At 39.8% G+C, this 27670-nt stretch overlaps 1 protein-coding gene across 5 annotated transcripts in view; it reads right to left on the reverse strand.

Annotated features, from left to right (window-relative positions):
* Nucleotides 1–1323: 1323 nt before the first annotated feature.
* BICC1 (BicC family RNA binding protein 1) overlaps nt 1324–27670 on the reverse strand; it is a 143566-nt gene continuing 117219 nt past the window's right edge. The window contains exons 8-21 of one of the 5 annotated variants that reach the window (XM_075257495.1): nt 25173–25424; nt 24822–24953; nt 18541–18715; nt 17371–17532; nt 15851–16047; nt 15051–15189; nt 14190–14346; nt 13947–14103; nt 12313–12352; nt 11712–11866; nt 10546–10699; nt 8553–8710; nt 6305–6404; nt 1324–3423 (exon numbers count right to left, since the gene is read on the reverse strand). In XM_075257495.1, the coding sequence (XP_075113596.1) occupies nt 3293–3423; nt 6305–6404; nt 8553–8710; nt 10546–10699; nt 11712–11866; nt 12313–12352; nt 13947–14103; nt 14190–14346; nt 15051–15189; nt 15851–16047; nt 17371–17532; nt 18541–18715; nt 24822–24953; nt 25173–25424 (2109 nt within the window). In that variant the 3' untranslated portion in view covers nt 1324–3292. Of the gene's footprint in view, nt 3424–6304; nt 6405–8552; nt 8714–10545; nt 10700–11711; nt 11867–12312; nt 12353–13946; nt 14107–14189; nt 14347–15050; nt 15190–15850; nt 16048–17370; nt 17533–18540; nt 18716–24821; nt 24954–25172; nt 25425–27670 lie in introns of all 5 variants that reach the window. The other 4 variants (XM_075257493.1, XM_075257496.1, XM_075257494.1 and 1 more) reach the window with 4 other exon arrangements.

Below are 27670 nucleotides of genomic sequence, written 5' to 3' on the forward strand. Positions count from 1 at the left end.
CTTACTCCATTTCTGTAAACCTAGATCTAAAGATTACAGATCCACTTTCTGATGCTTACTAACTGCACTAGCCGTTACAATTTTAGATCCGAGAACATCTCTCTGCAATATTTTCCTTACCACAACTTAAAGGGGTTTCCTATCTCCGTTTTCAGCTTTACCTGCTGTCCTCTCCCCCTTCCCTAGCTTGCTGAACAGGACACTATGAAAGGATCACAATACTTATGATTACTAGAAATTAATATAAATGTAGATCAGATAATATGCCGATGCATATAGAGAATGGACTCCGTGTCATCTGTGTGTTTACATACAGAGATAGACAGGACAAACTGCAATTAATTGAAGTGATTGTCTTGTCAGGCAGAGCTGTAGATAACAGTGAGATCAGTGAGTGAAGTCATCTGTCCTGTCTTGTCATACAGGTCCAGCTCCCTGGAAACGCTGGGAGGAATAAGTTCACATAGCAGGAAAACAAAGCAGCATTGCTAAAGAAATGGATTTAGGAAACCTCTTAAATTTATAAAAGCTATAGATAGGATCCTTGAGATGGGAATACCCATTTAATTCCTATTGTACTCCTTCTACATTTCCTTTACTGTTCTCCTTCCTATGAACTACATCCTTCCCATTCTGTACTTGTCGTTTTTCAAAACTTTCTTGTGGATAATCTCGCTCCTCAAACTTCTTGCCAACAACAGTACAATTCCTCCTAATCCTATCAACTTTGGGTAGATTCACACAACCGAGTTTCACTATGTGTTGGCCGGACTTACCAGCCTGAACAGTAGGCCGGGAGCTTCGAGGAGTCCTTGCCTCCCAGAGACATACTGTCCTGTACTATGATAACTATGGAGCAGTATGCTGCTTGGAGGCAGGGACTCCTAGTATCATACTGCTAGGAGTCCCTCTTCCGACATGAACTTCAGGACAGTAAATCCAGCAAATACACAGACCAAATTTCAGGCGTGAAACCCTATGAATCTAGCCTTAGGAACGTTCTGTAACCATGGGAGATGACAACTCACATACTTCAATTGAAATACTGGACACAACCTATAGACTGTAATGGGGTTCGTGTGTTTCCGTTCGGCTTCCGCACGAAATGGGTGAGAAATGCGGAGAGAAAAGCACCACTTCACTTTTCTCAGAATTTTTCATGCGGAGAGGCGAACAGAATGTCCAGAGACTGGATGCAGATGTGAACCGAGCCCAATTCTGTTACATGCATTTGACAAATCTGTATAAAGACAAAAATAAACATACAAAACAAATCATCACACAAGTTGGGGGGTTATAAATTTATTTTCTTGAAAATAACACGATTAGTTAAAAAAAACAAAATTCCATTTTAATGGTCACAATCCACATTTAATTAAAAAAAGTAAAAAAAAACAAAAAAAAAACTGCCCCCCGCCCCCGAATGAAATACAATCTGTATCTGTTCTACATTTACAGATAGCTTGTCTCTCTCAAGGCACAACATAAAAGTAACAAACACCGGGATGAAGATAATCTGGAAAATTCTGTCATTTATGGAACAAGATTTAAAAAGAATTTGAGAAGAATTCTCACGAGGTTTATTGTCCATACAATGTATATTGTGATTACTCTTGCAGTACCTTTGGGTGATCTAGAATATTCCCGTGCCACACCCTGTCACATCAAGCTATAAATCGAAGTCATAGAATTTTATCAATATAGTACATAAAGGGACACTCTATAAAATTATAAAAGGTTTTCATACCCATATGTGTTCTATTAAAATGTGGGATTCCAAAAAGATCCATATGGCATAAATGCTTTATAGTAACACCACAAATTTATAAAAAAGGAAGTGGTTCACCAAATGTAGTGTGCAAAGCCCCAAAACCACCACTCAATAGTGAATTAGAAGAAATCAATATTTTACTGCTGCATTGCCTATGCCCATAAATGTAACTCTGTGCAGCAAAAGAAAAAATATATTTTATATATATATTTATATCTAAAAAAAACAAAAAAAAAAAAAAAAAAAAAAAAAAAAACATTCCCTTTGTGTGCAAATAGTCATGTGGCAAGTTAATTACGAAAGCAACCATTGGCACGAGTGTCATCGGCCTATAGGTCGTACCATGCTTTCAGACCCTTAAAGGTGCCACTAATCTCGAGCACTTGTCCAGGTGGAATGTCTCACTGCTGGTGTGGCTCCGCAAGTGGAGCTTTAAGGCTTTAGGTGTAAAGATGACAACCTTTCTTCTTTACAGTCCAAGATAGTTTACAGTACATGCAATTCCTAGTTCTCTGGAAATGTAACCCGGCCGCCCCCTTCTGGAATTGACATGGCAACTTGTGACGCCTCCTTATGGTCACATAGTGTAACGTTAGGCTTCCTTGAGGTTTCACAGTATAAAAGTGATGGATGTGGTTGATGTGTTGATAAGTCACCTTTGGGTACTGACATGCAGAGTATCCCCATTGGCGCGGCTTGTATTGCTTACATAAATAAGAGGCCATAGGACGAGGAGATGGGTTATTTCTGCTGGTATAAATAACTAAAAATGCATAACTCATCTCCTGCTTCGTAGCGAACGTTGTCATTCAGGGGATGAGTGCAAAGGAGGAGAAAATTCTAAACTACAAAGTCCACCCTGGTCCTTACATCTGTTACAGTGAACTTGTTTCATTGTAAGCGTTCAGAGAATATTAAATAACAGAATACAAAAAAGTCTCATCTACCAGTCATTGCAAAAAGGTTCCCAGTTTCCAGCTAACGTTGGCATCATTGAAATACTTTACAATACTTACAGAGCAGGAATGGTTGCTACTAGAAATGTATCCGGCTATACTTGCGATAAGTGAGAACAGAAGAGGAGAGAACATGAGATTTCCACAGGAGACACAGTTGGGAGGATGTAAAGTGCAGAAAGATCTGATTCTTACGACTACAGAGTACTAGAAAATTCCTTCACGATAAAACCATTAAGTCATGCCCTCGAAGATCTGAGAGATTAATTCTTCATTCAGTAAAGGTAAAATTTTCAGTGCATACAATATAGTTATACATAAAATACTAAAACATAAAACCATTAAACTTTTTTTTCCCCGCTATTGCATTTCCGTCCAGTCAAACAAAACATATCCCACATTTGGTGTTCCGAACAACGAGTACTTGTGTGAACACGTTACTTTGGTCCGTGGTACCTTGACGTTAAAGTGCTGATGGTATATAAAAAAAGAATATGCAGCTATGTTTGTCCACAGGTCAGCCATGATGTTCTCTGCACTTATGGTCAAGTGATCCTGCTGACTGCTACCAGCGACCGCTGACACTGGCAATGTCTGTGTGGTACTGGCGTGGAAGCCTCCCGCTGGCTCCTCCCTCCAAGAATGAAGAGCGGATATTGGTTGGCTCAAACAACTTTCTCCTGTTTTTATTCAGTTCTGCGAATATGTAATAAATGTGATTTAGAAATAGATATAAATTTATAACCCTGCTTTTATTAAGAGACATTATAAATGAATATTGCATTGTATTGGTATCACATAATTATTCCTTATAGAAATACATACCTTATATATAGGAAAAGACATTCTGTATAACACTTGTTTTACTTGTTATAGATAACACTTCCATAAATGACTAGTGCAAATAAAGTAAAGAATTTGTCATATTTTACTAGAGAAATACCTCTCCACATTTGTCATATCTTAATAGAATAATGCCTCTTTCTCCACATTTGTCATAGAACTTACTAGAAAATGCCTCTTTCTTACTCATCCTGCTCTGAGATCTGAGAGATTAATTCTTCATTCATTGCCTCTTTCTTACTCATCCTGCTTACCTCTGTCTCCCTTTGCTTCTTAAACAGTTTATGCCTGCTCAATTCACTGATCTAATCCAGAGGAAACGGCTCTTCGATTGCAGTAAGAAAGAAGCTTACATGCTGTCCCTAGAAGTCTATGGAGAACCAGGAATCTGTGGCTAGGATGTCTCCCATATACAGCACAGAAAAGAGAAAATTCTGTCTTTCTTTTCTGTCTATAACCTACGAAGCAGTGGCAACATGGATGACAATATATAATGGTAATGAGCAGTGATGCTGCAGGGCGAGATATAAAACTTACTAGAGTCTTCAGCATCAGGTCACTGTGGGGCAGATGAACTAATGCTCTCTAGTCTAACATTGTCTAACAGTTAGACAATCTTATAGTGTCTAATGCTGTTTGAAAATCAAATGTACTCTTAAAGCGTCGAGTCTAACTTTACATTATCAGTTTCCGACAAAATTTTGAAGCAATGTCTGGTGCACAGTTTTGAACATTGAGCTTCACTCCCTTTTTGACAAACCCCACCGACATGTTGGACAAGGCAAATAAGCTGTTAGCTGCTAAAGCCCCACATTGCAGAAATGCAGATTTTGTTGCGTTTTATTGAGCTCAAGCCAGGAGTAGATTAAGCAGAAGGTAGACTTATAAGAACTTCCTATATATTTCCCATTGCCTTTGTAGGTATTGTTGGCTTTGGCTCAAAAAACTGGAGCAAAATCTGCAACAATAAAAGTTGTGTTTCCGCAAGTCTAAAACATACAACAACGCTCCAGAATTCTAGCATAATTTGCGACAAAAAGCTGGTGTCCATGCTTTACACCTCATTTTCTGTTAATTTACTCTCTGAGACCAATGCCAAAGGGTCACCGTACATTTCGCAAATCAAGGCCAACTTGGGTCTTGACTACAGAAGAATTTTTGAGCTGCAATTGCATAGGACATACAACGCTAGTGCTAAGACACTACAAAAAGTCTCCATATGGCTCCAGTATAAGGGCTAATACCGAATAGTACATTACACACAAACATACTCCTTGTATTCCTGTGCAAGCTGAAACATTCATAAGCTATTTTTTCTTTATCAAATATTAAACAGGATAAAAATACACAGAGAAAACTTATCATTGAAGCCCTTAATAGACGTCTCCAGATAACGCCTCCTTCCATATTCTTAAGGATTTCCTAGACTATCCTGTTAGCTGGAGAGGTGATCTCGGCTGTCAGACACTATGACATGTATTGCATTTATAATATTACATTTGTTAAATGTTTAAAATGCCTTTCAACTCGCCCGCAGACAAACCTTCACAGTCTCTCAGCGCACGTCAGTCTCTTTGATCTCAGTCAAGTGATTATTTTTAAACCATTACGGTTCCTCGTACTTATTCTGTTCTGTATTTATACTTTGCAATGAAAACTGGAAGAAATGCCACAGGATGATAGATATGGTGAAAGTGTTTAAAGGGGTTATGTACAGAATATTAATTTGGGTCACTGTACTCACTGCACCATCTCAGGTAAGTTAATGACCAACCCTGTTCTCATCCTGCTTGTAAACGGAGTAGAGCGGATCAGTCATATGACCCAGAGTTGGCACGTCAGCAGTAGGGTCAAAGTGCAAAGTCATATGACCCCCTGAAGCGTTGTGAAAAATTACTATCTTTCCTGATATGGTGCAGTGAGTACGCATCCCAAAATTATTATTTTCCCACATAACTTGTTCACCTATTGGTATGCTCCACAATAGTGATAACTAGCACTTGGCTCACACTAGTGTTTGGGTTTCTGCTCTCTGGGTCCAATTGGGGACCTGAAAAATGCAAACCCTATCCACTTAAAAATTGAGGAGAAATGGATAGTAGGACATACACTAGTGAAATTACTTGCAATTCTAAAATTATATTAAAAATATTAATGACCTATCCTTGGGACAAGTCATCGATTTAAGATCGGCAGGGGTATGACAATTGGGACTCCCTCAAACCCCCCCCAAAAAAACGCTGAGAAGAAGGGGGCAGAAATACTCACCTGTTGTGCCCCTTCATCTTTCGATGGATCTGTACACTACAGAGTCAATGAAAGTCAAGAGCCCATACACTGCACTCTCAGATCTCTTAGAAGAGCTGTTGAAAGAAGAGCCTCTCTACCCCTTCAATTTAGAGATCAGTGGGGGCTTCAGCACCCAGAACCCACCTATCAAACCTTCTGACATGATACTATGACTAAGGTTTTATAAAAGTTCAGCCATCTGCAGGTACAGTAAAGTTACAACAACAACCTGGGAGACTTTTAAAAGATCAATGTCATAACTGCCCAATTCACGGGAAGCACCTGTCAAAATCTGCACAATGTGTAACCCACTGTTCCGCATTGTGCAGATTTTGACAGGCGCTTCACATGAATTCGGCAGTTATGAAATTGATAAAATAATGACCGGATACATAATAGATAAATAATGACAGGATAAAAATGTTGAAGGTAAGTGGCATATTACCTGAGATAGCCAGCAGCATTTTCCTTCGTGCACCAAATGTTGTTATGCCAAGCTCCTTTAAGTCCTGATCGGTCAATGTGAGGAACGTCTGTAGATCAATCTAGAGCAGCACAAAAAGTTGTGGTTACTGAACGGAAGAAATCATTAAAATACTATTATACCTTATTTTGTGCTCTTACGGTAAGCCCTACATAGATGGGCAGTAATCACAGGGATTTGGTACAATCTGTCCACATGAAAAAAATCTCTATATAATAGGGCAGAATCCTGAGAAAATTGCACTTGGTTCTATGTCAGACCTGGCAAGATGGCTAAGCAAAACCAGAGCACGTTTGGGGTTACACGCCTTACCGATAAAGAAAACAATGACATTATTTAGTGTAGTTCATCCATTAGGTATGCATGTATATAACCAGATGGCTGTACCGGACACACCCAATAAAGCTTCAGTCTAGTGAAGCCAGGGAAGTAATTTGTCCCCTGGTTAACACCGTAGATTAACATCCAACAAAAGGTTTAGATACATGAAACATGTCATTTTCAAGTCTAACAAAACCAGATTTCTTCTTGGAAAAATCTCCAATATTTGGTCAAATCAAGTCTATTATGTTTAAGACTGGAGGTATGTAGGCTGTGGTTTCCAAACCAAACAGAGACTCTCTTCTTGTTAAAAAGTAATATCCTTGATCTGCCCAAAATATTTCTGAGGTTTATTTCAAGCAAAACTATTGTCCAAGTCCAGGTGTGATTTCTACCAAGGAGTGGGCACAAAGTACATAGCAATAAATTTACATTTCTTAAAAGCGGGAATACAAATTGCCAACAATAATTGGTAAATATCACAAATTTTGTTCTCTAGGGAGATCCCGGCTAATCATATGACTATGGTTTGGCTCCAAGCAAGAGGGTGTTCCTGAGTGAGGGTCAAACCCCAAACCAAATAGGTAAAAATGTCATCACAAAGCTATGAAAAGTAATAATTTCTAAGAATTAAATTTTACAACAGAAGTAATTATTATCTGGTATTATTACAACGGGGGCAAATAGGTTACTGCTGTACTCAGAAACCTAAGTTATTCAGGCATCAATCCAAGTACAAATTGCCAGTAAGGCCATGTTCACACCGCAGAAATTCTTTTCCACTTGGATTCAATAGGAATGAGCACAGACATCCGTACAGACAAGATGTAACATCAGTGTACAACAGGATTACTACATACAGATTAACAGCACACCAAATTGCAAATCCACTTTGGAAACCAGAGAGTCAATCACAGATTTCTGCCATGAACTCTGCCGAGTGCACACAACGCCTTACCTGGTACACGTGTTCACACTTAACCAATCTCCAGTTTGGAAAGGACTTAAATTTTCCATGGAACCAGTTAACACAACATACTAATGGTAGAGTCATGCTAGCGTTCGAGTCTCCGTTCTTTGGGTCCGCTTGGGGAGCCGAAAAACTGAAGTCCAATCCGCTTAAAAAGTGGTTAATCGCAGATCATATAGACTATAGTGGCGTCCGGGGGGTTTCCACCTGCTGGACTTCTCTATCCACATTTTTGAAGTGTTATGGGGGACGGAATCCCCAAATGGAAACAGAGCGCTAGTGTGAATCCAGTCTAACAAAAGCCTTGAATGGCCGCAATCCACCCTCCTCCCACTGGTATGTACCTATAGACATAGTTTAGGTAGCGTATCACTTTGTGACAACATATCACAAAAGCAAGTCTTTAGAAACTTTCTAATATATTGGTTATTGAACTGTGAATCACAAAGGCATAGCGATAGGGGGTGCAGTGGTAGCCATTACTACTAGACCCCGGAGACACCAGTATTATATGGTAAGTAGGGGGCCTGTTTTGGGTTCAAGAGCTTCAAAGTTGCGAGTGCAGGTACAGAGTCTAATTCCCAGTCTTAGGTAGGGAACATAATGTTTGCCAAGTTATATACAAGACGATTCCAATAGAATTGCTATGTTAAAGCAAGATAATTGTCACTGTAATAGGAACTGACAAACGGAATATATATATTTTTAGGATATTAAGACTCCCGCTGAGGTCAGGAAGGATGATGAAGTTTATATCCAGATCATCTAATGCCAGAAACCGGCTAAACTGTCCACACGCTCTACATAAACATTTCACACTGGCTTGAAGTGAATTGAGTATGTCTTCATAATAGCAACAACTAAAGCCGGTGATATTCATGAGCCATAAGCTCTAATGGGATATGTAAACACACTGACCTCTTGTTGCTGGAAGATATCAGTATACTTCCCCAGTCCAAGCTTGCTGAACAGTTCCGGGAGATCGGAACCTTTGAATGAACTATTCAGATTACATCCATTGCTTCCAGTTAGAGAGGAGATGCAGTCCATGTAGTTGCTGCTGCTCAGATAGTGTTCTGCTGTGAAGTATGGGAAAGGGGAAAAAAAGGTTAATACAGGTTTAGCTAAGTATTACTAAAACTAGAACATGGTAATGTAGCTTACATGTTATCTAAATGCTAAATTTACATACAGGCAGTGCAAATGCAGAAAATTGTAAGATTTCAGCCAAAAGGAACATGAGAGGGCTTTTCACAATCCACTTTCCATCTGGCAGCAAATCCTAAACCTTTACCATGGCACTTGGCATAGGGACCCAAAAGACGGAGAGCCTGTCTGCAAAAGAAATGTGGTTACCCGCAGACCCCATAGCTTATAATGGGGTCTACCGGGTGTCCATCGGGTTTCCCCAGTTTTATATTGAAACAGGTGGAGCACAAAGTTCTCCGTCCTGGACTTTTCTCTCCGTCAAATTTAGATGGAGTACAATGTAGATGTGAACCTAGCCTAAGTCCAGCAATATTTGCTAAAGCTGCTCAATCAGCTCAATATTCTCTATGTAAGCCATATACACATGTATATACAACATCCTGTTAATAACTGCAGAGAAGGGTGGGGGATGTTAGCAGGGGGGACTTTACTCATGAATACACCACACACACCAAGTGAATGTCTAGTGGATTCTTTTACTGCTGCTAGTAGCCGAAAGGCATTGTTATCGGGACACTATATGGCACTTACAGTTGTTTCATGTTCACTCTATGAATAAAGTGTTCTTCCAGTTCTAACCAACATTGCATAAATTAATATTAAAAGGTGAATATAAAAAACTTTAACACTACATCTTAAAGAAATGCATTTCCTTCTTCTCCTATCAAGGAGAGTTACTTTCTACATACAAGTCTATGAAGAGGAGAGGAGGTGGCTATTGGAAAAGACACTCCAATAATTGCTGCTGCTACACTCTGCTACTCCGGGAGTGAAGAATAGCTCTTTTAACACTACTATATCTTCCAGAAAAGACTATCAGGCAATAAATCAATTAACCAGCAGCAGTCTCCCCCTCCCCTCTCCATAGACTTGTGTGAACTGGATCAGACAAAGTCTGATTGAATAGGAGAAGGAAAAAATCCTTGTAAGTAGAAAAGGAAACAGATTTAAATATTTTTTTTTTTATATCCACCTGTATTATACATTTATGGAAAGTTGTATGTAACTGGCGGCACGCTTTAGTACACGTATGTGAATATTAGGTTGGTGGATTTCTGTAAGTTTTACTTTAAATTTTCACCTTTCCAAAAGCATATTTGGATGCAAGACCCCATATTGTTTGAGCCCAGGGGCCCAACACTGATGAAGCTTTGCTTATAGTCTACACTAATGTAAAAACTAGAAGCTACACACCCTGCAATGTAAAGGCATAGGCAATGAATACATATTAATCACATGTACAATCCATATTCTAGGAAACAGATCATAAAGCACAGAACCACAGGAAACAGATGTCTTAAACACTAGAGAAAATGTGGGTATGTTAAATAGTACATTCCATGTCTGCAGCCTCAGAGGTGTTATATGGATATGTAAAAGCAAATACTTGCAGGTGACGCATAATCTTCTGAAGGAGTAATAGCCGGGATTATTAACTCTTCCAGCTAGACTTCTGCAGAACATTGTTTCACATAAACCCGACCACCACAAATCTCTTACAAGTAGGGAATGTAGAATCTTATAGTGCCGGTCAGAGTGCTACCATACAGGGGAGACCGTCAGGTATAAGACTTGCATTTGTCATATTTCAACAAGACGCCAACGCAGCGTTGCCTAGCACCCTTCACTTTTGTATCCCTGCCACTTTTTGACTATATACTCACTGGATATGCATATATCATAGTTCCTAACAAATGCTTACCAGATTTATTTTGCTTCCTCTTAGGACTTCCAATGGATGAGGAGTAGTCATTATGAGATGAGTCAATCCCGTTCCGGTCCCTCCAGTTATCAGAGTCGCTTCCATTTCCTAGTTGTTCACGACTGTTTGACCGCGAGAGTGACATTGAGGGTGCCTGAAAAACAGACCATTCAGCATGAATTCTACATATAGCCAGCATGTGGATATACAAGGATGGTCCACGCCACTTGTTTGTTGGCGTTCTCACTTCTCTTACTACTGGTTTCTTCAAAATTGCTGAGATGGAGGGAATAAGGTTTTGTTAAGGCATCCAAGTAAGCTCAGATATTCAAACCCCACAATTTAAAGGGGTTTGAAAACTTACCTGGGTTGTATTTGGACCCAACCTCTGGTTTCTAAACTGACTCTGGGTTGCGTGATCTGAACCAGCACCCGGAATTGATCTATTTCCTCCCACCTCTTCCGCGTTCACAGGCAGTTACCTGTACTATAATCGCCCTAAGAATTGAAGATCACTGGGCCCCATAGTATAGAGAACGCAGCAGAGGAGGAGATGTGATTGTTTGTTCCGATCACGTGACTCGGGGTCAGAATAAGCCCAGAAACTCAAGGTTTACACCAAGTACAACCCAAAGGAAATAAGTTTTTAAACACTACTATATAATGGTGACACAGACCTGGTCATACAGACTTATGAGACTGTAGCCTGAATTACTCATTTTTTTGTCGCAAAAAGTAAATCTGGTCAGTTAAATGGACACAATCCTAGCTATAAAGTTATCTTAGTAGTGGATGTTGTTATATACTGCACTCACAATGACCTATTACTACAGGTAAGACGAACAATTAAAATTTTTCTCCGCTTAGCGCCAGACATAAAAATCTACTTGACTCCAATTTCTGACCCATTATGGATTATGTGCCAAAAATAAGAATTACAGAATCACATCCAGGCTACCAAGGTTGATCTATGTACATATGGGAGCAGGAGGAACTTTATTGCAGCTCGGATATTAGAATGACTTAGACTTTCCATGCACGCCATAGCAGAAACTACATCGACTCATGGAACACTGACAATGTCCCCACCGAAGCCAAGACAATAAAAAATAATAAAGTCTGGCAGAAGGAGCTGCGAGCGCTAAACCCTGACTCAAAAGAGATACCTCATACGTCGTACTCATGGTCGGCTTGTATGACACATGGTTAGCTCGTCTCAGTTCTTTAATGGTTTCTGCCGGCATAGATTTGGAGAAGCCCAGTCCACTCCAGGTGTTTGTTGGCGTTCTCACTTCTGTTACTACTGGTTTCTTCAACATTGCTGAGATGGAGGGAATAAGGATTCGTTAAGGCATTCATGTAAGCTCAGATATTCAGCTATGTATATAATACTCAAGGCAAAAACAATCAATCAATGGGGCCTCCATTCTTTAGGTAGGACCTGCACCTATCGTACATTTACTGCATATCCTAAGAGTATTCCACAAATTTCCCAGTTAATACCCCTTTAAGGAGGTAGTTTGGAGCTACATCCATTCACGTAGTTGAAGACAAACAATCTATAATGCATTCATATGTTCCTATATAGGGCTGGTGTTAGAGGTGAGTAACCTGCCCCATCCTACAGGGCATCTCACATATTTCCTTGTGGGCCTGGCAAATGTCACTAATAATAAATTAATAAAACAATTAATAATTGTACAACAGTTTTCTTAAGACAAAGTATCACTATAAACTAAAAGTTCCTGAACTAAAGGTAATGCCTACCTTTTGTTGCCAACAACTTCTTTTGTTCATAGTCGTAGGCCTGTAGATTGAAGCCAAAAAAAAAAAAAAAGTTACAAAAATACATGTTTAACCATTCATAGTAGTCTCTGTAAAACTAGTCACATAAATAGTAAATACATATACATTATACGGTATATAATAAATGGTTGAATGGGTATTCCCATATCCCTTGCTCGCCAGTCTTCGCTGCTGCAAAGACTTTTCTTCCTGGTTTTCGACGTCAATTGGTAGGCGGGGTTTCATTTGCAAAGCCATACAGTCCGACTACCTCCAGTTTAGCGTGTAGCCCCGCCCACCACATAGCATAATCCTATGGGACGACTGAAGGGCCTGTGATGTCAGCTACAGACACAGGCTCGCTCCCGTGCACTTAGCCCCTACTCCCTCCCTCCTGACAGCAGGCAGCTAAGTCACTTGACATTTGAGCAGATAATCTCAAGGGCCATGGGAACACAGTGTCAACAATGAAGTGAATAAATTAAGATAGTGGACAAGCAAAGCAGTTTTGCTGGAGCAGTGTATTTAGAAAAAGTCTTAAATCCACATTAACAAGCAGTATAGATAGGATCCTTGTGATGGGACAACCCCTTTAAAAAATAAATTTAAAAAAGTTCATCAAGAGGGAGTCTCAAGCAGGGAACCCACTCCTATGGTATCCATATGACTCAATAGGAGATATGGATCGCGTCATGGGTGGATTTTGCATTTCAGGGGCCATCCATTCCTAATCTAAATTTTTAGGCCATGGCATTTCCTTATAGAAAGCCCTTTTGCAGGTCAAAAACCCTGGCCAAAATAGTGTAATATGCTGTGCTTCCTCATCCAGTAAACCACTGGGTCTCGTATGCTGCACCCATCCATAGTTTATGCAGGATTGCTGTGGTTACTGCCCCCTTTACCAGGCCACCCACACAGTATACTGCCCCCTTACTGGGCCCCCACACAGTATACTATCCCCGCCACCCAGTATACTGCCCCCTTTATTGGCCTTTAATTCTCCTAATACGATAGAATTATACAATATATTTCAGTTACACACTTACTACAACTTGTCCATACAGAAAGCAAGCAATGTTCTTTATAATTCACAGTGGAATCAATATACAGGATTATTGCACAATGCTACTGGTAATATAAGTCACTTCAAAGCTTCATTAGAATTAGCCGTACTCTTGTAAATGTCAGGATTTGCTGTCATAAAACTTCATTATACAACAAATTAAAAGCTGCAGAAAATTGTCTTCTTTCTGTGCTGTCTGCCATTACCAGCTAAGACTCTTGGGTATATTCCTACAATAGATCTTCTGGAAAGAAGTTCTGCCTTCTAAGCTCTTCTGGAGATGACCAATATTGATCTCTGTTAATCCTCATCAGAAGTATTGAGTTGCTCTGATAGATATTGTGGCTTTCAAGTAATAATTATCTCATGGATACAAAGTCTTAAAGTGTCTAAGCAAAGACACTAGAGGCCCAACTTGGCATATGGTCATACGGTATAGGAGTATACCTACTGGGCCTATTGACTTTCCTGTCCCTGTATAGTGTAACGTGAAGCATTTGCCTTTTGTAGAAGAATCTCCCATACAGTATTGTCAGATGTGAGTTTGGATTACCTGCATATTGGTGTAGGATGACTGCGATGTAAGTCGTACCCTTTCTGAATTCTGTTGTGCGGCCCTTTCGGCTGCTCGCTCACTTCCGGGGGCCTTCTTGTCAGTGACAGGACCTTCCGAGGAGCTCATCTCTGAATCAGAGAGTAACCGTTCTGTACTACTATAACAGAAGGAAAAACATTTCTGCAAACAGGGTTCATGTGCTCAGTAAGAGTCGCTAAAACATCCCGAGCGAGGACTTACTGTAAGTGAGAATTCTTTGTGCCCTGTAATAATTCCACTGTCTGCCTCTTTGGACAAGGGACTTTGGCTGAGCTCAGCATTTGTTTGAGATCATTAGTATTTGCTGAATGTGATGGACTTCTTGGCATTCCTACTTCTACAAATGCATCATTACATCCTGGAAAGCAACGACAAACTGATGAAGTGATAGTTCGGGTGACTATAAAACTATATAATATAATTCACAAGAATAAAATGCTACAATGTCTTTTTATTGGTCTTCTCCTATCTGCTGAACTGCTCGTTTCACTGCCAATCCTCAGTGAAGACACGCTGCAGATCATAGAAGTCAATGGAGAGTGGAGGAGCTAGGGTAGAAGCATTAGTGAGAAGCAGAATGACACATATCACAGATACAGTAAGATATCCATCTCACCAGAGGTTCATGCATGTCTGTACCGCTCAGTGATCATACAACATGCTGGAAAATTTGCATACAAATGCTGAACACTTACTGTTCTCTTAGTCTTCAAAAAAAAAAAAACGAACTCCATTCACTGAAAAAAATGGGGATTCAATGTTTCCTCCACAAGGGGCCTCAAGCGGTTATCTTAGGTAGCATAATCCTATGACTGTGCTCCTTCTCCCTCCTCCCATAGACTTCTATGTAATCTGATCTGTCTGTGAGTACTATGCCCACTTCAATTAAGATCTTAGCAGTGAACTGAGCAGTTTCACAGGCAGGAGAGGGCTAATTATTCTTCTAATAAAATACGTTAATTGTACCATACGATTTCTAAAAACATTTTGATTGAAATAAAAGGAACTGTAAGATAAATGGAAAGAGGCCAAGAAAGAAAAGAGATCGGACTAAGCTCTCACCTTCTGAATCAGACTTTACATTGGTTTGATCAGGCGAGCTGCGGTTGTTTGACTGTCTAGATGATTCGGGTAGGTGAGAGGTCATCACCTTGTCTCCTAGAGATGATGTAGATATCGTGCCATATTTCATGTTTGTTGACTGTAACATTGAAGGCTGGATTAGAACATTTCAATGCACAAGTATAAAAATACTAAAACTAAAAATATAAAAATGATACCACCAATAATAGAAAAATAATACTCACTATGAAACACTACATGGAGAAAAATAATAGTACAACACATACAGCTTCTGGAGCAGAAAGTGGTAAAATATTAGTGGCTGGCATCATGAAGACAACCCCTTACTAAATAGAAGGCGGCTAATAATGCAGTACATTCTCTAACCCACTGTGATCAGCAGACTGTCTCATTACAGTAAATGCCACTCTTTGTGAACGGCTGTTCCATTTGTCTAGTAGTGGGGTACCCATCTCTAAGATGTCCATGCACCATATGAGGGCACCTGGACTGATTGTGTTCACGGGCCAACCCCTTGAAGAAAATAGTTTTTGGTTCCCTATTCACATGCATTGAATTTAATGCAGCTGTGTGATGGCCATTAAAAAAACCCAAAAAACATTGTGTGTGTATATAGGATGCCTTAAACTATGATCAGTGAGGCTCAACTCTACTTGCCTATTGAGCGTACTAGTGCCCTAAATGAAAAACAAGTTTCAAGTAAGCTTTGCTCAATGACTTGCATATAACGTCATCTGCTTTATTACGAAAGTAAGACTCGGTATGTCGGGTGTACTTACTTTTACATGACCATTTAATGCAGATGCCACCTTCTTGCATTCTGAGTGAATTCCATTCATATGGACATCAACTGGGGTCAGTCCAGGCGGTGGGGATGGGGTATTTTGACCATAGTTGGGCACCCCAGATAGGAGAAAGCTAGTTAACGTGGCTTGTGCAGCAGATGGCACCATCATATGTGGTATAGCAGAAAACCCTTTAAGCAAAAAAGAGACCAAAGCATGACAAAATTGTTGATTAAGAAAGTTAACACATTTCTTATTAAATGACCATTAACAAGCGATTGCCATTGGGCTTCCTTGTTTCTAGCATCTTGGAAGAGTCTCCCTTTTCCCTGGAACAATCTTTCCGGCAACAGCAAAATATTTGTGCGTATCCTTTTAGTAAGACTGTTTCCGTAAGGAAACAATATGGGCTAAAACCTATGGCCAACTTGGACACTATGCGAGCGGTATTCTTCTTGCTCCACTGGCAGTGAACAAAATGGGCAAAGATAAACCGTAAAATAGCCTTTTATGACTTCATGATAGAAACTGAAATAAAACAGGCGTCACCCTTTGTCTGCAATAACAGGCCCACCAAAAAAAAAAAAAAGAAAAAAAAAAGAAAAAAAAGAAAAGTAAAAAAGCATTAGTATTCTTGGACTGAGATGCAACACTAAACAGCCCATAGAGGAAGGGCAAAAATATTTAAAAAAAAAGAAAAAAAAAAAAAGACTGTTTCTAAAATGTAGGACCCCTTTAATTAATTTCATTACTTAAGAGGCAAGAAAGAAAACCAAGCAGTAAAGTGGAGCCGCACAGTAACAGTCTTATGTTCCCAAGAACAGCCCATTCTGTTTCAGACCGTTTTCTCGTTTTCATAGTAAACTAGATTCCAAGCTTTTTTGGCAATTCTAAGTCATTTTCCATTCTAAAGACAATGTTGGTCAGAAAAAAAAAATAAAAAAAATTTCCCAGGATGGATTAGAACTGCAACCGGTAATTATGTCTAATGGCACGGCGGCAGGTTATAATGGAAAGTATATAACTTCAGGAATTTGTCAGAAGTAACAAAAAACAGGTCAAACATTCTGCCCGGATTAATCTGCAATTTATTTTGGTTAGGATTTGTCGGTTAAATAAAGAGAACTTGAAAAGAAAAATTTTAACTTTTGCCCGATATAATTTTACAATGTTGTTGGCAATAACGTCATTTTTCTTAAGGTTTTGGATTTCAAGGAGTCAGTAGGAGTGTAAAAAATGTATTTTATGTGGACACGATCAACAGATCATATCTTACAAATGTAATATTACTCCGAGTGATCCTATAGGTCCTAGACAAAAACTAACCAAAAAGTTGGACTTGGGAATTCTGTAAATTTTACACTTGCTTCTGACCCTTGAGGATTTTGTTTGGAGAGGAAGACATTAGATTAAACACTTAAGGGTATTTTATTTTTTTATAAAAACCATCCAACAACACAGGGCATTTTGTGTAAGGATTCTAGGTTAAAATTTTAAATTTTAATTTCAATCACCTGCAGCGTTGGTGGTGTTCGCGAGTGAAGTGGCCCACAGCGTTGGACTTGATGCAGCAGAACTGGGGCTGTGTAGAGGACTGACGGAACTGTTTAGGGCATTCAGCAGAGTATTTTGGGCTGTAGAGGAATTAATAGATAGAGCATTGGGGCCCAAGAGACCTGCAGAAGAAGCAAAAACAAGCATTACATTAAAAAAAAAAAAAGAAGAAGTATAGGAAATTTTCTTTCCGTTTTAAGAAATTGTTTGAACTTTTCAGTGTAATGTGGAAATATCTCAGCGTTCATTCATCAAATATTAAAATAGGTTCTCTGGGGCTCAGTGTATTGAGCAAAGCACAGTGTGTTCTAGTCTGCAGTGACAATGAGGACTTGTGCAAGTAGCTTGTATGAGTAAAGTTTAAAAGGGACTGACCAGGGCAGAAAAATTAAGACTGAAGGACGTAGTAAAAAAACAAACAAAAATATACATTCCCTTTTCTAATTTCTTCCCACTCTGGCATTCGTGATCATTTGCTAAACATGGAGGCATCACTGTTGGGACGAGTGATCTTCTGCAAAGGTCTTGTGCACATGGATGGCAAGTCATCACTGCAAGCCAGAAAGCAAAGATCAGCAGGGGCTGATGGAGTGGTAGGGGAATACATATGTGGCAGCTCTTGCTCTACTCCACTTGTTTAGCTTCCTGTAGCGACAAAGCCATTTGCTCATCATGGTAGCACTTCAAGGGTTTTTAGTCTATGCCCGAGAAGGACAATTTAAAAAAATAAAAATAAAATGGATGGGCAAATTTTGAAATACAAGATGTCTTTAATGACTGTATCGAGCCCTTGCTGCTGTCATTTTGGTGCTTCCAGGGATTCTTCCTTCCCTATAGATCCTGATCAATCCCTATCAATATACATGAAATTACCACTGGGCCAATCTACTTGTCAAAGTATTGACCCAACTCAGCCAGTGATTGGCGGAGTATTAATTCCTGAGTTGATGGGGACCTAGAAGTAGAAACCATTGGGGGCCAGGGAAGCTTGTGAAGCTTTGTAAAGCTACTCTGCACCCTTCCTATAATATTTTATCCCACTGGACATCTCCTTTAATAAAAACAGATCATAGCCAAGCATATAAAAAGTTATCAAATCTATTATTTAAACAGGCTTCTATTTTACTCACCTAATCCAGTAAGGCCCAAACCTGCTGTAAGAATATCAAGTCCATGATAAGGCATTGGACAAGATAACGTAGACTGGCTTGTGATGGCGACTCCACTGCTGTCAAGTCCAAGAAGGCACTTTCGGGCTTCATACATATTTAAGGCATTTCGTTCCACGCTTTTTACAATCACTGACTGAAGCAGAGAAATTTAAAAGATATACGTTAAGTTGAAAAACTGTCAGAGCAAGAGAATGTGGTATCTACGAGACCACCATATGTCCAGAAATAACTTGTGTAATTCCACCAAAAGTTGTAGTTCTAAACCAAAGTTTAGAAGAGGTATTTCAGTTATCCACTGCATAAGGGATCCCAGGGCTCTGGGACGCCCACAAGTCACAAAAATATGGTCTCTAGTACCCCCAAATGAAGTGAATCATATGTGCACCCACTCCAAATACTTCTATGGGACTGCCAGAGATAGAGTACAATCTTCAGCTACCTCTGGTATCCCCATACAGAATGCCTGATGCAGTAGTGGGCTCCTTCCCTTCTCATGAACAATGGGGTTCCTAGCAATCAGACATTTAGTTAGATAAGGGGTAAACCTAAAATATCTCCTTAATATGAAAAATTAATGCTAAAAACTCTACATAACAGTTTATTACACATTTGTTAGATGTCCATCATATCTGGTTATAACAATCTCTCCATCGTACAACCAAGAACCCATATAAAGAATACACTATGATTCAGCACCACTGTTTGGCATTCGTACACATTCCTTACACCCTAATAATTTCCTGAAGATTCCTTCAATTTACCAGGGTTAGTTCCAAGTGCCAGATTATACAAGACTCCATATTACGGCCAACTCTTGATTAGATGAAGGACGATCTCCCAGAAAGGAGTTGTGACTTCTGTAAAAGCTCATGGCTAAGAACGTAGACAGTATTTGCAAGTAATGATACCTTGAGAAACTAAACAAGTGGCCAAGATCCCAGACCAGTAATGGAGATGGAAGCCGAACATATTTAACCGGTTAAGGACCAGGCCCAAAAGTATGTTAAAGACCAGGCCTCTTTTTTCAAAACTGACATGTGTCACTTTAAATGGCAATAACTTTGAGACGCTTTAACTTACACAAATGAATTTGAGATGGTTTTCTCGTAACACATTATACTTCATGTTAGTGGTAAACACTAATCAATATTTTTGCATTTATTTATAAAAAAAACTAGGAAATTTGATGGAAATTTGAAAAAAATTGCAATTTTCAAAATGTGAAATTCTCTGCTTTTCAGGCGGATAGTCATACCATCCAAATACATGAATAAATATTATCTCCCATATCTCTGCTTTATATTGGCATCATCTTTTGATTGTATTTTAATTTATTTTGGACGTCACAAGGCTTACAAGTGTAACAGCAATTTTCCAGATTTACAAGAAAATTCTCCAAACCAATTTTTTAGGGACCACTTCAGTTCTGAAAGTAATTATAAAGGCCTGTATAATAGAAACCCCCATAAATTACCCCATTTTCAAAACTGCACCCCTCAAATTATTCAAAACAGCATTTGGGATGTTTGTTAACCCTTTAAGCATTTCATAAGAATAAAAATAATATGGCAGTGAAATTTAGACATTTCATTTTTTTTCACTAATACATTCATTTAGACCCAAAATTAACACATTCACAAAGGGTTGAAGGAGAAAATGCATCTGACAGTTTATTGTGCAATTTCTCCCGTGCACAGAAATACCCCACATGTGGGTGTAAACTGATTTTTGGGCACACGGCAGTGCATGGAAGGGAAGGAGCGACACTGGGTGTTTGAACAGCAGATTTTGCTGGAATAATTTTCAGCGCCATGCCTTATTTGCAGAGACCCTAGAGTACCAAAACAATGGAAACCCCCCAAGTGTGACCCCATTTTAGAATCCACACCCCTCACAGAATTCATCAAGGGGTATAGTCAGCATTTAGACCCTACAGTTGTTTCACAGATTTTACTAACATTGGGATGTGTAAATGAAAAATTACTAAAATGTCACTTTATCTCCAAAGTTTTCATTTTCACAAAGGGTTAAAGGAGTAAAAGCCCCCCACAGTTTGTTAAACAATTTCTCCTGAACACGGCAATACCCCATATGTGGCTATAATCTGCTGTATGGGAACATGGCGGGGCTCAGAATGGAAGGAGCGCTATTTGGCTTTTGGATGGCAGATTTTGCTGGAATAATTTTAGGTGCCATGTCGCATTAGCAGAGCCCCTAGAGTACCAATACAGTGGAAACCCCCTAAAAGTGACCCCATTTGGGAAACTATACCCCCCACAGAACATATTAAAGGGTAGAGTGAGCATTTTGACCCTACAGCTGTTTCACAGATTTTATTAACATTGGGCCATGAAAATGAAAAATTACTTTTTTTTCAACAAACTGTCAATTTAGCCCCAAATTTTTAATTTTCACAAGAGGATAAAGGAGAAAAAGCTCCATAAAGTTCGTTACACAAATTCTGCTGAACACAGAAATGCCCCATATGTGGTCATAATCTGCTGTATGGGAACATGGCGGGGCTCAGAATGGAAAGAGGGCTATTTGGCTTTTGGAGGGCAGATTTTGCTGGAATATTTTTCAGGTCCCATGTCGCATTTGCAGAGCCCCTAAAGTACCAATACAGTGGAAACCCCCTATAAGTGACCCCATTTTGGAAACTACACCCCTCATAGAATTTGTCTAGGGGTAGAGTGAGTATTTTGGCCTCACAGGTGTTTCACAGATTTTATTAACATTGGGACGTGAAAATGAAAAATTACTTTTTTTCCCAATAAATTGTCCATTTAGCGCCATAGTTTTAATTTTGCAAATAGTTTAAGAATTAAAAGCCCCCCACAGTTTGTTACACAATTTCTTCTGAACACGGCAATACCCCATATGTGGCCAAAATCTGCTGTATGGGTACATGCTGGGGCTCAGAATGGAAAGAGCGCTATTTGGATTTTGGAGGGCAGATGTTGCTGGAATAGTTTTCAGGTGCCATGTCGCATTTGCAGAGCCCCTAAAGTATCAATACAATGGAAACCCCTCAAAAGTGACCCCATTTTAGAAACTACACCTGTCAAGGAATGTATCAAGGGGTATTATCATTTTGAGCCTAAAATGCTTCCCAAAAATTAATTTACAAAATGAAAATTGAAATTTTTAAAAATATGCCATTTCGGTGCCCAATACGTTGCACCCACTTTGTGTTGTCAGAGACCTGCACTCCTAAAACTATTAAGTGGGCCATCCCGGGGGTCAAAAAATTATATATGTGGGTGTAAACTGCTGCTTGGGCACACAGCAGGGCTCAGAAGGGAAGGACCACTGTGCGTTTTAGCTTTTGGGATACAGATTTAGAGGGACCCTCTGGGCGCCATGATGTTTTTGCAGAGCCCTGGAGGTTCCAGTAAACTGGAATTCACCAAGAAGTGACCCCATTTTGTAGGGGCAATTTTAGGGTCTCTGCAAATGTGACGTGGTGTCCAAAAACGAAGAATCTAAATCTGCACTCCAAAAGCACATATTGCTCCTTCACATCTGCACCCTGCTGGGTACCCAAATAGCAGTGTATGCCCACATGTATGACACTGGTGTACCCCGGATAACGTACTTAATGCCATATGTGGGTAGAATCGGCTGTTTGGGCACAACCGGGGACAGAAGGGAAGGAGCGCTATTTTGGTTTTTGGAGCACAGTTTGGTTTTTTTTTGCCACTTTTGCAAAGCCCCTGAATTGCCAACAAAGTGGAATCCGCAGACATGTCACCCTATTTTGGACACTACCCCACTGATGGGATTTATCAAGTGGTGTAGCGAGAATTTTTAACCCTTGAGTGTTGCATTTATTTAGTTTCCAGAAATGAAATCGCAACTGATAGAGAAGTTAAAAATGAAAATTTTACAGATTTGCCATTTCAGTGTGCAACATGTTGTGCCCGACTTATGTCAGCAGAGACACTCCAAAAACTGTTAAACGGGTATCCCAGGCACAACAGCTTTTAGAGCGTTCATCTCTGATACAAGTCGGGCACAATATATTAGGCACTGAAAGGACGTATTCCTGGAAAAATGGTCATTTTCACCTCTCACAATCCACTACAGTTATAGTTATATATATATAAAGTTATAGCAACACTTGGGGGTTAAAAATGCTGTCTGTACCCCTGGATAAATCCTTCAGGGGTGTAGTTTCCAAAATAAGGTAATTTATCAGGGGATTCCAAATTACTGGCGTTTCAGCTCTACAAAAGTGTCATGGCATCCAAAAACCAAACCGTCTGTGCTCCAAAAACCAAATGACCCTTCTTCCCTTCTGTGTCCGGCTGTGCCCTAGTATCAGTTTATACCCACATATGACATTATGTCCGTTATCCGGGGGTACACCAGTGTCATACATGTGTCATACATGTGTCAAACTGCAGTTTGGACGTACAGCAGGGTGCAGAAGGGAAGGAGCGCTATGCGGCTTTTGGAGCACAGATTCAGATGTTTGGTATCTGGACGCCATGTCATGTTTGTAGAGCCTGTTAGGTACCAGAAAAGTGGATTCCATGGGGTACCAGGAGTGACCCCATTTTGAAAACTGCACCCCTCAAAGAATTTATCAGGGGGTGTAGTGAGTATTAGTATCCCGGACGTGACTGCACAGCGGATGGCGAAGAGGGAATGTATAAGCTGTGCGGAGGACATTGCAAACACCAAATTCCCTACTATGTCCCCGTAGCTCCTATGATTGGGGGAGTCACTCTGGGGGTCACTTTAGGGGTCACTTCTGGTGTCTGTTCCCTCATAAGCTGTAAATCTGGGGTGTCCCCTGATATCCGCTCACACAGCTTATATATTCCCTACATGACGCACCCAGTTGTGTTCTAATAATTTGGCGATTTTTGAGGGTTTTTGTCTTCACATTGTGAGATGCTATATTTTCTTTATGTTTCTGGTGATGCGGCCATATAAGGGCTTATTCTTTGCGGGATGAGATGCATTTCGTAATGACACCATTTTTGGGTGTCTACATCTTATTGAATACATTTTATTAACCCTTTTTTGCTGGATTTAAAAAAAAAAAAATCAATCCTGGCATTGAGTTTTACTTTTTTAATTTTGCGCCATGCAGCGTACAGTATAAGTAACATGTTCCCTTTATTCTGCGGGTCGGTACGGTTACGGCGATACCTCATTTATAGTATTTTTTTATGTGTTACTAGTTCTGCAGAGGAAAAACACATTTGGGGACATAAATCAATGTTTTTTGCATCGCATCTTCTAAGAGGCGTAACATTTTTATTTTTCAGTTGACAGAGTTGGTTGAGGGCTTATTTTTTGCGGGACAACCTGCGCTTTTTATTGGTACTGTTGTCGGATGCATATGACTTTTTGATCACTTTTTATAGCATATTTTGTATGGTGAGATGGCGAAAAATCATTACTTCCGGCGAGTTTTTTCCGGTTTTTTTTTCCGGCGTTCGCCGTGTACATTAAATATTATTTCAGTTTTATTGTACAGATTGTTACGGACGCGACAATACCAAATATGCATTGTTTTTATTACTTTTTAGTTCTTTTTTTATATAATTCATTTTCTATTGAGAAAAAGGGATTTTTGGGCTTTATAACTTTATTAATTTTTTTCATACACTTCATTTTATTTTTTTTACATTTTTTTTTACTTTCTCATGTGTCCATTTAGGACACTTCAATCAGCAATACTTTGCTGATATAGAATGCCATGTGAGACACAGCCTGCAGGTGTCCCACATGGCATTCCGTAGCAGGATGTCAGGCTGTGTAGACGCACAGCCTGACATCAGAAGGTCCTGGCAGGATCACCAGGTATGTGGGGGCTTCGGGCAGTCTGGGGTCACTGGCCAGACCCCAGACTACCTTTTACTGCTATCGGCACCCTCCGATCTCGCCGCGGGGGGTGCCGATCTGATTTAATTGTCGGCGGATGCCTTTCGATCGCGCCGTGATGTTTCACGGCGCGATCGAAAGGGTTAAAACGTCCAGTCGGACTCAGTTCCGACTGGACGTTATTGAGGAAGGGGTTAGGTGTTAGTAACACCTAACCCCCGTACTCCCCGCACCCATCCCCCTGCGAAATAGGTACCTAAAGACAGGACGTATTTTTACAATAGTCCGGTCTTTAGGTACCTGGACCGCAGGCCGTAATTTTACGTACGGCGGTCCTTAACCGGTTAAAAACAGGTGGTAAATTCCTTTAAGTCATCATTTTTGTATATAAAACTTACTTTACTTGGCTGCTTTGGCTTTGGTTTTATGCTGATGAATACATCTAACTGCTCCATGAGTTGAGTTATATACTGTGGCTCTACCTCAATCTCTTCTTTCATGTCAAACATCAGAACTAGTGGGAGACAGCCCTGTAAAAAGAGACAAAAACAAAGGGTTTACTATACCATAAGTGTGGCCAAGTCAATTCAGACTATGCAAGAGAGTGGCAAGTGAGATAAAACCAAGGTAAAGACCACTGCACATTAACACAACTGACTACTAGAACTTCTAAAAAGAGCTAGACTGATGGGACTGACTATGTATCCAGGAACTTCTGCAGGGTCGGCAAGAGCTTTACAGATACCTACCATGAGATATTGTCTGGCCAGGCAGACTGACTCGATGGTGCCTTGGAGGTAGACTGTGGACTTCTTCAGAGGGTTATTGGGATCCGGGAAGTGGATCTGAGCACCAGTTCGTTGCATGATGTGTTTGATGTTGCCGCCGTTTCGGCCCATCATAAAGAGGTGATGTTGTGCAGCAATATCCAGCTGTGTGCTGACAGGTATAGCATTGGCAAGGCTACCAGCAAGATGTTCCAGCAATAATGCAGTGCCTTCCTATCAAAGACAACATTGCAGAGAGTGTCAAACTACTGTGTAACGCAGACACCGACCACAGTACAGTAAAGAATGAGTATTTTTAAGAAACATTTGGTCGAAAACAGAAGTTCAAAGCGAATGCAGGCAATACATGTACCAAGTAATTCCTGAAAGCATGAACACTGGTTAAATGTAATATAAATGCCTCCTCTTCTCACTTCTTGTATTTCTCCCCCCAGCTTGCTGAATGGGATACTATGAAGTATCACAATACATACGCAGATGAGATAATATGCACATGCTTGTAGAGAATGGACTCGGTGTTATCTATGTGTTTACATAGAGATAACAGACTCGGCTTTAAAGTGCAAGTGCAGCATTTCTAAAGCAACAAATTTAGGAACAGTCTTCAATTTACATAACCTACCAGTATAGATAGAATCCTTGAGATGGGAATAACCCTTTTAAATAAGCTTGAATCATATTTCTGTAATTTCTCTGATTGAGTTTGAGGATAAATTTTTGTAAACCTGAAAACTCTGGCAGACCTACACACAAGTAAAGGACCTATGGATTCTTGGTGATTATGCCATCGCAGGTCCTTCAGTCTTCCTAGCTATGAACACTGCACATACAATGCAAAGTTGGCTTTATAAGTGCAGTTTCTATTCCAATGGTGGCAATGGCATAACCCCAGTCCATGAGGCCACGGACGATCCTGTTCCTCAAAACACACAAACTCCAGGATTAATATCAACATTAAAACTTTATCAATATAATAAAGAGAAAGAATATTTGAGTATGTACAGTATTTACAGATCTAGCAATGTTTATGACCGCTTACATTTGGAGCTTTTAGCCTTAAGATGCGCCGTCTAAACACTGCAACCAAGTTCGGAAAGCAAAATCTAGAATTCCATACAACACACCAAGGGATTTCGATGTATTTGTAGAAATGAGAGCCTCAACATCTGTTACGTCTTTAGATAATTACATAGCTTAAGACCAGGTTGAAGTCCTCTGTAAACTATACAGTTTACATGGTATCTATGTTTTTACATAGTCCAAAGAACATAACTGCTGTATGTATTTATTGGATGAGAAGGCATTAAAAGCGTTTGTATTACTAACTTAGCTGGGAAAAAAAGTGCATATAATCCAATGTGAATATTCACTGGAGACCTCCCAGGACATCTGATGGAGGCTAAATTTGAGCAGGGGGGAAATGAGTGAAGGAATTTCATGTGAAGTAGGAGATGTGGCTGAAATATATACAAGGTGTATGGCTAAACTGGAAACAAATGCGAGTAATGTGAAATGGCTGCAAACATTCCACAATATCGGAAAAAGAAAATATTCATACTTTATCTTCTGTCACATTGTGCACAATGAATAGTATGGACGGGAAGGGGTTTGCTCAGCACTTGTTCTGGAGATATCTATTATGGGATGTGGTCTTTATAACCAAGTGTTTTGGAAATAAACTGTCTCTACGATAAAGTTTTATTAGGGTCAATCTGTTTACAGCAGAATTACGAGTGCTGCTCTGGAGTATCATTTCAAACCTAACACTGGATTGATACACAAGTCATAAAATATAGTCAAAAAATTCTCTAAGATCTTATTGTAGACAGCAGTCCATAGAAACACAAGGCATTCATGATATTCAAAAGTTTTTTAATCTCTTATTACAGGTGCTTTCCAGGATCGATGACTTAGGACAGGCTATCCATATCAGATTGGTGATTGTAACCCTTGGCTTCCCAGCTGATAAGCTATTTAAAGGAGCTGTACAAGCACCCAAGTGAGTGTTTACACTGCTCCATACCACTGCATGCTGCCGACTTAGTAGTGGTGCAGAATGTTACGTTTTTACCCAATCCAATGGAATGGGACAAAGCTTTAAAACATTGCATGGCTCTTATAAGTCAGATGTGGACAGAGCCTTGTAAACAATGGCAGTGCCCACCTAAGTGCCAATGCTCCTTTAATCAGCTGATCAGCATGGATGCCCAAGGGTTGGACCCCACCAGTATAATATTGATTGCCCTTAGGGAAATAAGTGTGTAAGTAAGGTTTCTATGTTCCGAATCCTTTTGAATCTCTCTGAAAAAGCCTAAAGACTCCGATATGAAATGTATTTCACTCCATTAAACAAAATCGTAAGTCCCTGGAAAAGAGATTTACCAGATACAGGTTCAGCACATTAACATGAGGGAATTAGGACCCTGTGAACACCAGGAGAGTCATGTCATGAACGCTCC

Source organism: Leptodactylus fuscus, chromosome 10 (genome assembly GCF_031893055.1).
Source record: "Leptodactylus fuscus isolate aLepFus1 chromosome 10, aLepFus1.hap2, whole genome shotgun sequence".
Classification (NCBI taxonomy): domain Eukaryota; kingdom Metazoa; phylum Chordata; class Amphibia; order Anura; family Leptodactylidae; genus Leptodactylus; species Leptodactylus fuscus.